This window comes from Syzygium oleosum, unplaced genomic scaffold (assembly GCF_021117445.2).
Source record: "Syzygium oleosum isolate NSW1041296 unplaced genomic scaffold, Sole_v2.1 Sole_v2.25, whole genome shotgun sequence".
Taxonomy (NCBI): Eukaryota; Viridiplantae; Streptophyta; class Magnoliopsida; order Myrtales; family Myrtaceae; genus Syzygium; species Syzygium oleosum.
The window spans coordinates 2,045,094-2,057,546 of NW_026607509.1; the positions used below are offsets into that span (position 1 = coordinate 2,045,094).

A 12,453-nucleotide genomic window follows, 5' to 3' on the forward strand; every position below is an offset into this window, starting at 1 on the left:
GGGCATTTTCGTAATTTTCCGATCCCGAACCGAAATTTCAATTTTCGCACATACGTGTTCCATATGTGCGTGGCCAACATAATATGGCGTCGGAATCGCGAAATTCATCGCGCAAGCCCTCGAAAATCCACGTCAAAGTTTCAGGAATAAAATAATATTATTTTTTCAATTTTTGTGGAAATTTCAATTTTTGGCCAAAACCACTCTGAATGTGCGTGGCCACCCCAAAATGACCTTGGCCGCGAAAAATAACCTCAAACAGCCTCTGAATCCAGTCTCGGTGCCCACAGGGGCAAAACCGTAATTTTTTCGGCCTCGGACCGAAATCCATTTTTTTGCAGAAATGGGTGGCCCCAAGGTTGGCCAAGCCAAAAACGTCATCGGCCGTCCAAAATTGTGACTTTCAAAATTCTCGATTCTCGAGCCCGAATTCCAAGAAATGACTAAAATCGAACAATCGCGACTTTAGCTTATCTCTTGCTAACGGGTGGCTCATTGGGATTACGCGCTCTCGACCCGTGACCGACACTAAGTCAAATCACGTTTAAGTTTGCTCGAACCAAGGCGACCTCGATTGTCATATAATTGCGAGGGTATGTCACTAGTGCCCTTTGGACACGATCAATCAAATAGATCGGTCTCGGTTGGCTCAAAACATTCCCTCGTCAATCGATATGGTCGAAGATCGAACCTAGGTCGAGTTCTTTGGTCGTGCGAACTCAATCCCGTAATAGCCCTACCCCTAAGGTTAGCATCCCGTGAATGCGCATTTCCGGGTGAGATCTTACTATAAGTGCATTGATAAAATTCATTTCCTAAATCCCGGGAAAAGGATCGAAAATTCAGACTGTTACAGGGATACTCGTAGAATTTCAGAGGACTTAGAAATTTAGTTATTTATTTTGTCATTCGTGAAATCCTTGTTGACACCTAAATTTTGTCTATTCATTTAGGGTTTAATTACATGAAAATTTAGGGATTGATTTTTAACCCCTAAACAAAAATATTTCCATTAAATTACATGGCATATAGATGTTAGGCGCATTTACATTAGTAGAACTTAGTGAAGCGTATTTTCTTTTTATTTTATTTCATTTTTATTTTTATTATTTTTGAAAAAAATCGTCACTATAAAAATTAAAAAAATTATTATAAAAAATAATAAAAAAAAGGGGACAAGACAAAAGGGGAGTTCTTAGCTGGGCTGATACGAAATAATGTTCTCTGTCAATCTTCATCCCCATTTTCACAAAAGAAGCAAAATAAGAAAGGACAAAAGAGTAGGACGTCCATTGCAAGGGAAGGTCAAAAGCAACACAAAAAATGAGCTGACATACTCTCTCTCTCTCTCTCTTTGGCTGCCGCAGTACATATCACTAAAGCATGAAATGACGTCTGCGTACATAAGGAGGAGCAAGAGGTCCAGAGAAAGGGCCAGAACACGAGAGAGGAAAAGTCAAAGAAAAGACCAAAGAAAAACACTTCTTCCCGGGACTGAGACGAAGGCCTTTCTTGCTCTCTCTGGTTTCCATCATGTACACAGGAAAGAGGAAAATTTACAGTCTGCACATGCAGAGATAGAGAAGAGAAGAAAGGGTTTTAAAAATGGTGGTGGCTTCAACGTTCAGGGGAAGAGGACAGTTCAAAAAAAAGAAAGACAGAGAGCAAAAACCGAGAGTTTTGAGAGGAGAGAAAGGGGAGGTTTTTGGGGTGCTGGAACAGAGAGAGTTTTCGGGGGAGCTTGAGGCACGAAAGGGAAGAAACAGAGAAGAAAGAAGAGTTGGAAAGGAGATGGAGAAGGAAAAGAGAGATCTTTGGGGGAGAGTCTGAAAAAAAAAAAAGGCACAAAAGGGAGAGAATAGAGAGTAGTCAAAGAGAAAAAAAACGAGAGAGTTTCAAGAGAGAAAAGGGAGACCGAGAGAAAGTTGAAGCGAATCGGAGAGGCTCGAGCCTCGTTCGCTCGCCGGAGGACCGTCTGAACCATCGCCGAGCCCCCCAGCCATCGTGCCTCGCTCCGGTCGACCGCGAACCAGGTGGGTACTAGCTCAGGTCCCCCGTTTTTGCTTCCCCTTCCCCTGCCTCTCGGGTGCCGGGCACACCGAGCCTATTCGGTGGTCGCCCGGCCCCGTCGACGGAGGCAAACATTTTTTTTTGGCACCCAATGAAGTTGTTCTAAGTGTTATATGTTGAAAATCAACCATAAACTTCGTCGAAATCGGATCTGGGATCCCATCTTTCAAACGCTCCTCACATGTTTGATGAAATGCCCGAGTGAGGACCGAAACTGAAAAAACACGAAAGCAGTCCGTAGAACCTTTGATTTATGCTTTATTCGCTGGAGATTGATGTTTGGTCACTGAATCCTTGATTTCGTGTGATTTCGTGGCATGTTAACTCCGGTACGAGTCGATCATGTGTACATTCCGTACCCGCCGGAAAGCTTTTCGTTGCCGGAGCGATGCTCGCGGTTGAGGCCGCCCCCCGTTAGTTTTCGATCTTTGCTGCTTGTCTGTATGTTGGGTTGTTTGGTTTTAGCGCGTTTCTTTGGGGCCGAACGTTGGACGGTCGGAAAGTGTATTTTGAGTCGCCGGCGAGGAAATGTGGTTTTTCTCCAAGTCGCCGGCGCGGTTGCCGGAACGTCGACCGTCGGCGACGGCGTAAGGCTAGCGTCCGCCATTGACGTTGGCGGCTCGAGTCGACGACCGGCGGTGGGCTTCCTCGGCGATGGTTGTCTTCGGTGATGTCTCGGTGAGTTCTTGGTTGAAGAAGCAAAGGAGAAAACGTTCTGGGGAAGACGTGCATGGGCAGAAAGCACGTAAAGGAAGAAGACCAGAAAAAAAGAAAAAGAAACCAAAAAAAAAAAGAGAAAAATTAAAAAGGAAAAGAAAAACAGAATAAAAATTAATTTGAAAACTCGGGCGGGTCGGTCCCGGGTCATGTGTCGGGCGGATCGGGTCAGGGGACCCGGTCCGGAATTATTATATTATTAAAAATATTAAAACATTAAAAAACATTTAAAAATTCAGAAAATTCAAAAATATTAAAAAATTCAGAAAAATTCCAAAAAATTCCAAAAAATTCAGAAAATTAGGAGATGTTCAGAAATCAGTTTTGGGCTTAATTGCACTAGATTTCAGGTTAAAAACTCAAAACAAAAAATGAAAAAATGAGAAAAAAAAACCCTCTAAAAAATTCCCAAAAATCGGGTAAGCCGTGAGGGCTTTACTTTAGGGCTTTTGATTGTCTTTTCTTTTCTAGAGACGATGATAGGTCACTGGTTGTTTATTTTGGTTGTGCACTTTAAATACATCGGTTGTTATTTTCCATTTTTAGCATGGTTAGGACGAGCTTTAGACTTTTCGATAGGCTACCCGGTATGTTAGTTTGCGAACGTTCAAGTTTAGGTACCGAAAGGGCACTAGTTAGATCGCTAGTGTAATCAAATCCCCAAATTTTGGAATCTCTGGTTTTCGCACGCATCGAGATGACGCTCCCGCGTCTCGATTAGGGTTTCTAGCCGACCCTTGATCATGGCTAGTGGCGACTCCATTCAAATGCGTAAATTAGAAAATTCTCGTCGCACGAGGTATAAGGCTTGGGAGTGCCTTAGTCTTTGGATTAGTGAACCATTTGGTTTGTCCTTCAAACGAATCAATCGTTGTTCACATCCATCGACAAATACCTATTGGCCTAACCAATCGGTTCAGGTAGGTCGCGACAATCCTGATAAGCAAGTTACTGGGCATTACCACTAACCAAGATGAATCAAATAGGCATGCGGCCATGTTAGTAAAGGAATTAGGGGGCGAGAACACTAGTATCATAAGTGTGGAATTCTACTCCACCGCTCTATAAGAGGCAGAGCAAAAGTCAGAGAAAGAGAGAGAGGAGAGCTAAAGATAGAATAGACAAAAAAAAAATTGAATTTGGCTGAAAAGAGAGAAAGTGGAAAGCATAGTTTGGCACGGGAAGATACACTAGAAAGACTAGTGTTTTGCGAGTTAGACCTCACAGCATGCTAATTATATTACATTGATAAGCAAACTAATGGAAGGGAAGAGATCACACGAGCACAAGAAATTTTATACACCCAAAATGAAGAACCAAAGGTAGGGGAGAGGGCACGAGATTGCTCATCTCTCATGCGGTGTGGTTACATAACATGCACCTCATGTGGATGTATGTGTACCGTCTCAAAGGATGTATGTGCAGCACATGTAAAGTCCACATATCGTAATCATAGTCATAGAAGAGAAGGCACATCCATTCTTGCAATTGGAGTTTGTAAAATTGATGACTGGTCCCCATCCAGAAGAGAGAATTCGACCTCTCCAAATTAGTCCGAGTGAAAAGCTCCTCCATTGAGGAGATCGTGGGACACTGCAGCCAATTTTTGCAGTGCCGGATACGGACTAAGTCAAGTCTTTTGATTGTTTTTCCGTGAAAATCCGTGTACATAACGACACTACCGATTTCACGTTATGATTTTTTACTAAATTACCCGAAATAATGATCGTAACTAGTCTTGTTGCCCATGCTACACGCAAGATTTTGTTGGCCATTGCTTAAAAAGCAAGACAATAGAAAACAACGGCGAAAAAAAAATTGCGATCACTTTCACAACATCACAATTCACAAATGTAATTTTTTATTCTTTATTTCTGAAATCTTCTCCCGCAACATCTATTTTAAACTTGAGTTTGCTTTGTCCATAAATTTTCAAGATAAATGATGATTTCGACCATGGATAATATAAACGGGTCAATCTGTAAAAGGAACTTTCCCTATGTGGACTTTTCTTTCAATAGATGTATGTCGATTGTTTCCAATGGATGTAATTTGATTCTTTAGTTATGCAAATGGTGTTTCCCATGGATGTAAATCACTATACTAATGGTGATGGTAACTAAGCAAGGGATCAGTAACGCAATTCATGTGCAGCAAGTGAAAGGGTCATAGCTATCGTAAAAAAAAACAAGGCAAAAATCCTTTCACAAGAAAAGAACGGACCGCATATGTATCTTATCTTATAATGGAAAAACAGGTCTCACAGTGAGTGGGGACGAACATGCGCAATCGCTGCTAAAAGCATCGAGAAAAAACAGAATCTAACCACTACCAATGTTGTGAAGAAAAATGTCGCAACAAGCTTTGGATGGATGATGAATATATATTAAGAAGGGTCGAGGAATTCAAACTCAACAAACATTTCAAATCTTCCATGGACTCAAAAGCTGGGTCGCCTATTGATAACGAGTCCTAATGTATATGAGAAATGGCCGAAGGAAGAACAAGAAGAACAACTTCAGCTTTAGGGGACAAGTAAAATTCAGGCGGCGGATAGATACTGAGAGAGACGACAGAAGGAAAAATTCATAAAAGGAATTGGAAAAGCTGCAAAATGTTCCGTTCAGACTTTTTATTTAATTGGTAAATTTCTAATGCCATTTGCTAGAAAATGCGGACGGTGCTGTTAAATTCCTGTTAAAAGCCATGTCGGCAATCGGCATTACATGTGGCATCCAAAGGGGCTATTGAAAACAGGGGCTATTGAAAACCTTAAAGTATGTAAAAAAAAATTGTAAAAAATTTAGAAGAAAGAAATTTAAGAAAAAAACAAAAAGTTGTTTCTTGTTCGAACCTCTACTATCTGTTAGCTCTCTTTCTTTTTGAAATTTGACAGATCTGATTTTGAAATTTGCCTAATTAAAACAAACATCTCATAAACCCTGCTTTAGATTTCTCTTGGCTTGTTTGAAATTTTGCAAATCTGCCTTTGATCTTTAACTGTTGACCAAATCGACAGGATCCTCCTATTTTGGTAGGAGAAAATTATAGGATATTCTCCTGATTTGGTGTTCTTTCCTTGTTCAATTGTTACTCTGTACATTCCCTGTAATTCTGGAAACAATTATGTACCTCTATCAATAAAAAGGCAGTCCCTCTCTCAAAGAATTTATAACAAAAGAAACTTTGAGAGAGGATTCCCGAGGACGTAGGCTTACTTAGCCGAACCTCGTTAAATTGTGTTTGCGTTCTTTGTCTCTAAATTTATCATAGATCAATACCCCAAGGCATTGAGTGCAATCCAGAATTGTAAGAAGATGTCGGAACTATGGCATAGACGCATGGGTCATCCGTCTGATCAGATTTTACACACTCTTGATAGATCTTTATCTCATGATTCTAGTTCATGTGATTGTTGTCATTTCGCCAAACAACATAGACTTCCTTTTCCTAAGAGTACACATTTCTCTTCAGAATTATTTGATTTAATTCATTCTGATGCGTGGAGTGCTCCCATTGAGTCTCGGGATGGCTATAGATATTTCATCTCTTTTATTGATGATAAGTCTCGCGCTACATGGCTGTATCTGCTCAAAACCAAAAGTGAGGTTCTTATTGTTTTTCAGGAATTTTGTGCTATGATACACAATCAATTTAAGACAAACATGAAAGTGTTGCGCACGGATAATGGGACGGAATACACCAATCAAGCATTTCAAGCTTATTTGCGCAACTTGGGTATTATTCATCAAACTTCCTGTGTTGGGACGCCCCAACAGAATGGCATCGCAGAAAGGAAAAATCGTCATCTTCTAGAAGTTACTCGGGCCTTACTTTTTTCGGGGAATATGCCCAAAACATATTGGAGCGACGCTGTTCTCACCAGTTGCTATATTATTAATCGGCTCCCTAGCCGATTGCTTGAATATAAGATTTCGGTAGAAATTTTATATGGGAAGAAGTTCAATGTCTCACATTTGAGGATTTTTGGCAGTACATGCTATGTTCACTCGAACGATGGTAAACTCGATCCACGTGCTCGGAAGTGCGTGTTCGTTGGCTATTCTTTAGCTAAAAAGGGATACAAGTGTTACGAGCCCACCACAAAGCGCCTCTATATATCCCGTGATGTTCACTTTGATGAGACTAATATGTATTATTCTGACAGGAGCCAACTTCAGGGGGAGTACACCAAACTCTCAACAGATTATGGAGAAGTTGCCCCTGTCCCTATTGCTGCTTCACCTGCCCCTGTCCCTATTGCTGCTTCACTTGTGGTACCCACGAATGTACCCACTTTAGAAACAAGGGATGGAGGACGATTAGAACATGACACCGAGCTACAGCAAAATCTAGAGCCGATGGCTGAAACTCACTCTGGGGAAGAAATCATGATAGAAGAATTTTCTGGAGCATCTTCACCACCAGTTCGCCGATCTATGAGGATTTCTAGGCCCTCTGCTAGACTTCGAGATTTTACCACATATCACACGGTACAGTATCCCATCCAAGACTATGTCAATTATGACAAAATTTCGCATCAATTTTGGTGTTTCTTATCTACTCTTGAAAGTTCAAAAGAACCCAACAGTTATGAAGAAGCCAAACATCAATCAGTGTGGATTACAGCTATGAAGGAGGAACTCCAGGCGCTTGATAAAAATCACACTTGGGATGTGGTGCGATTACCTGATGGAAAGCGCTCTGTTGGTTGTCGTTGGATTTACAAGATTAAATACAATAGTGATGGCTCAGTCGAAAGGTATAAAGCTCGCCTTGTAGCTAAAGGCTACACCCAGACCTACGGCATTGACTACAAGGAGACATTTGCTCCAGTTGTGAAGATGAATACGGTTCGTGTTCTTATGTCCGTAGCAGTCAATTGTGGGTGGTCGCTTTGTCAAATGGACGTGAAAAACGCATTTCTTCATGGAGACCTTGAAGAAGAAGTGTATATGGATCTTCCCCCGGGTCATGCCTTGCAAAATGAAGAAAGGATGGTTTGCAAATTAAGGAAGTCCATCTACGGACTTAAACAGTCTCCTCGAGCATGGTACGGCAAGCTCAGTGGTGCACTTACAAAGTTTGGGTTTGTACGAAGTATGGCCGACTCATCAATGTTTACCAAATCTGATGAGGGTGGTATTGTAATTTTACTCGTCTACGTTGATGATATTGTTATCACCGGAAGCAATAAATCTGGAATTGAGGCTCTCAAACAATATCTTCGTCGAGAATTTGATATCAAAGATCTTGGAAAACTAAGGTATTTCTTAGGAATTGAAGTGGCCAGCTCTCACAAGGGTTTGTTTCTGTCACAGAGAAAGTACATTCTGAACTTGTTAAAAGAAACAGGGAAAATGGGGGCCAAACCGGCAAATGTTCCTATGGATTACAATAGTAAGTTTGCCGCTGATAATACTCCCATGCAAGACATTGGAGCATTTCAACGTCTCATAGGCAAGTTGATTTACTTGACTATTACTCGACCAGATATTACTTACGTAGTTAGCTATGTAAGTCAATTCATGCAAAATCCGACTCAAGGGCACATGGATTTGGTTGATCGATTGCTGAGGTACTTGAAAACTACACCAGGAAGGGGTATTTTAATGAAGAACAATGGGCATACGAGATATTGTCGGGTATGCAGATGCTGATTGGGCGGGAAGCCCCAATGACAGGAAGTCTACTACGGGCTTTTGCACCTTCGTAGGAGGTAATATTGTTACTTGGAAAAGTAAGAAGCAAAATGTCGTTGCTCGTTCAAGTCGCCGACTGAGAATATCGAGCAATGGCTACTACTACTAGTGAGATAGTTTGGCTGCACCTTCTCCTCCAGGAATTAGGGTGCAAACCAAGAACGTCACCTACGAAGCTGTTTTGTGATAATCAAGTCGCTTGCTCTCATATCGCCTCAAATCCCGTGTTCCATGAAAGAACAAAACACATTGAGGTAGACTGCCATTTTGTACGGGAAAAGGTTCAGGATAACACCATTGAAACTCCCTATGTTCGAAGTGAAGATCAGTTGGCCGATATTTTCACCAAAGCCCTTGCTAAAGGACCATTTCAGGACATGGTGAACAAGTTGACCTCTGATGATATCTTCGGTCCAACTTGAGGGGGAGTGTTGACCAAATCGACAGGATCCTCCTATTTTGGTAGGAGAAAATTATAGGATATTCTCCTGATTTGGTGTTCTTTCCTTGTTCAATTGTTACTCTGTACATTCCCTGTAATTCTGGAAACAATTATGTACCTCTATCAATAAAAAGGCAGTCTCTCTCTCAAAGAATTTATAACAAAAGAAACTTTGAGAGAGGATTCCCGAGGACGTAGGCTTACTTAGCCGAACCTCGTTAAATTGTGTTTGCGTTCTTTGTCTCTAAATTTATCATTAACCCTCTTTCGGACTTGAAATTTTAGTTGTATTCAACTTTGAATCTGGGAAAATGACCGCGTCTTTCGCTTCACTTCTTTTTCTCCACCTTCAGCTTGGTGGGAGAGCATCCATGCATCCATCACAATTGAAGCCCATCTCTCAATCTGCAGACATCATATTCTGCGACAAAGTTGGAAACCTTACAGCACTCTTATTACATTACATCAATAAGCCAACTATTGGAAAGCACAAGAAATTTCACACAGCCCCAAATGAAGAACCAAAGGCAGGGGAGGAGACGGCAAGAGATTGCTCATTATTTATGTGCTTCTTGACCGTCTCAGTCTCTTCATCTTGGCTACCTTCACCACTATAGCCACGTATGCCTTGTCTGTTGCATGATCCGCAAAGCTGAAATATGCACGTCTCCAATCCCTCTTGACCTGCAAAACACCAAAGAAGCCCCAAAACCCAGTCGCAAACCCAAGCATTACGACCCCGTAGAACAAGGCCTCTTCAAGCTTATCCTCGTCATGTGTATCTTCAGGGTGAGGGATTTTTGGAGGTTGAGGCGCCTCGGCATCGAGGCATTTTCTTCTTAGAAGATCACCGCAGAGTAGAGGATTGCCGGCATAAATGGAAGGATCGTCAAGTGTCTCGATTTGATTTCCTTCTGGAATCTGCCCGGAGAAGTTGTTTTGAGACAGGTTGAGGTGGCCCAGAAATGTTAACGCTGAAATGCCCTGCGGAATCGTCCCCGAGAGGTGGTTGTCCGAAAGATCAAGGGACTCGAGGGACCTCATGTTCCCAATGCCAATGGGCATATCACCAGAGAGAAGGTTGTGGGACAAGTTCAAGCCATGCAATCCCGCGAGATAAGCAAATTCTTCGGGGATTGACCCGGTCAAATGGTTGCTTGAGAGATCCAAATTGACCACAAGACCCAGATCAATATTGGTGTATTCATTGTATCGTCCCTTCATGATCTCAACCACAAGCTGATCCCGAAAAGGATATAATACATCCCAAAAAGGATATAATGGCCGTAAAAATGCAAATGGATTGACTTGATTGACGTTTATCATGCTGCTGTTTATCATGCTGCTCATATTGCCAAGACAACGTGGGATTGTTCCCCTCAAATTGTTCACTGCCATGTCTAATATTTTCAATCCTAAAAGTGAGCAGAGCCACGGAGGGATGCTTCCCGTAAACCTATTCTCTCGTAGCCTCAGGATCGATAAGTACCTAAAGCATTCGCCATACCATGTCGGGATGCTACCAGAGAAGTTATTCTCTCCAAGGTCTAAAATTTCTAGCCTTGTGCAACAACCCAAAGACCCAGGAATCTCCCCATTGAGACGGTTTCCATTCAAGCGTAGGATAGAAAGGGCGGGTGTCATTGAGCGTGGAGGTACTGCAGACGACTTATTGAATGACAAAGTTAAGGGAGATGAAAAACACTTCCAACAGTCCGGAATACTGCCAGATAGCTTATTATTGGCAAGATTCAAAGCACTCATGCCCCTCACGTTAAATAACGATGACGGTATTGTACCATTAATTAGGTTATCATTGAGATACAGAATAACTAATTGATACATAACACCAATATCTGTCGGAAGAGATCCAGAGATCAAGTTGTGGGAGAGATCCAAAGCGTGACAGTTAGAAGATAAGCAAGGCAAGGGTCCAGTAATTTGATTGTGAGATAGATTGAGATCCTCAAACGTCATGTTGGCTAACTAATTTGGCAGGGGCCCAAAAAGGGAAGCATTGGAGAGTACGATAAATTTGGCTTCCACTTGTGTCCGAATCCACTGGGGAAATGGAGTTCCGAATTTACAAGATCCCATCAAAATGATTTGAAGTTGGAAAGGGGGTATCCAGCTGGATTTTGCCTTGAAAGTCAAGTTATTATTGTCACTAACGTCCAAATACTTGAGCCTTGACATATTAGAAAAATGGATTTCCGAAATCACACCTCCCAAAGAATTGTTAATAAGATCCAGACTCAAGAGATGAGAAAGCTTTCCGAAACTATTGGGTATAGTACCGGTCAAATGATTACTGTCGAGGCACAACTCTTGTAAAGCCCGCAATTTCCCTAATGACTCGGGAATATGCCTTGCCAACTGATTATTAGAAAGATATAACCATCTCAATGACGACAACCGACCTAATGATGATGGAATGGTCCCATTCAATCCATTATCTGAAAGATCTAGTGTTACCAAGTTCGACAATGACCCAATGACACTAGGGATTGAACCGGAGAAGGAATTGGCAGGAAGCATAATGTGTTTTAAGTTAGTAAACTGCGCTAACCAGTTGGGCAAAGCACCCTTAAGATGATTCTCCCGTATCTCTAGACTCTCTAAGTTATTCTCATGGAGTCCCGACGAATTTCCTTGGATTGTTGAAATCTCTTCTCCGATTTGGTTAGAAGACAAATGCAATGACTTGAGGTACCGGTGGTTCTTTAAGAATGAGAATAAGCCTCCTTCAATGCTGTCAAAAAGATTTCCCTCGAGATCGAGATGAACAAGGCTTGTAAACTTGTCAAACCACATTGGAATTGATGAGTTGAAAGAGTTCCATGAAAGATCGAGATGTTGGAGAGAAGTCATGTTTTGAAATATAGTGCTCGGGATGGGACCTTTGAAATGATTCATCGAAAGATTGAGGTACTGAAGATGAACAAGAGAAGTAGAATTGACCAAGTGATTAGAAGAAAGATGACAATTATCTAATCCACAGTATGATAAGCTCAAATTTGATAAAGATGGGAGCATGATGATCACCTGTATGAGGCCGTTTGCGTTTGCAATCTTTAAACCACTCATGTCGAGGTACTTTAGTGATTGAAGATGAGAAACCCACGAGGTATCATCCACAATCAATTTTCTATTGTAATTTTGAAGATCGAGGACTTCCAACTTGGTGAGATTTCCCAATTGTCGGGGAACCGTTCCATGAAAGTTAGCAAATGACAGATTGAGGTTCCTCAATTGTTTCATCGAACCGAGGAATTCGGGTATTCTTCGATGATTGGAATCGATCCCGCTTAAGTCCAAGTGGTTCAAGTATCTCAAGTGGAGCAAAGAAGAGTTCAACTCACCAGCCAGGAAGAGCTTCGATTCCATGGGAAAATGAAGACTAGTTTCGTCATTTCTTGGTTGGGGTAATTGCAGCTCGATGACATGACCATATACTCTATCACAAATCACTCCTTTCCATATGCAGCAATCTTGGCCTTTCCACAAAGAAAGCAAGCCAGA

The 12,453-nt window shown here is 41.7% G+C and overlaps 1 protein-coding gene across 1 annotated transcript; it reads right to left on the reverse strand.

Moving 5' to 3' along the window:
• Nucleotides 1-9,327: 9,327 nt before the first annotated feature.
• Nucleotides 9,328-10,162, reverse strand: LOC130134933 (receptor-like protein EIX2). The gene has a single exon (XM_056302971.1). It carries the CDS (start codon nt 10,153-10,155, stop codon nt 9,493-9,495), a length of 663 nt encoding a protein of 220 aa, XP_056158946.1. The 5' UTR covers nt 10,156-10,162; the 3' UTR covers nt 9,328-9,492.
• Nucleotides 10,163-12,453: the final 2,291 nt, after the last annotated feature.

Coding starts and splice junctions, on each gene's coding strand:
- LOC130134933 (XM_056302971.1), bottom strand. CDS start 10,155: ATGAAGGGACGATACAATGAATACACCAATATTGATCTGGGTCTTGTG.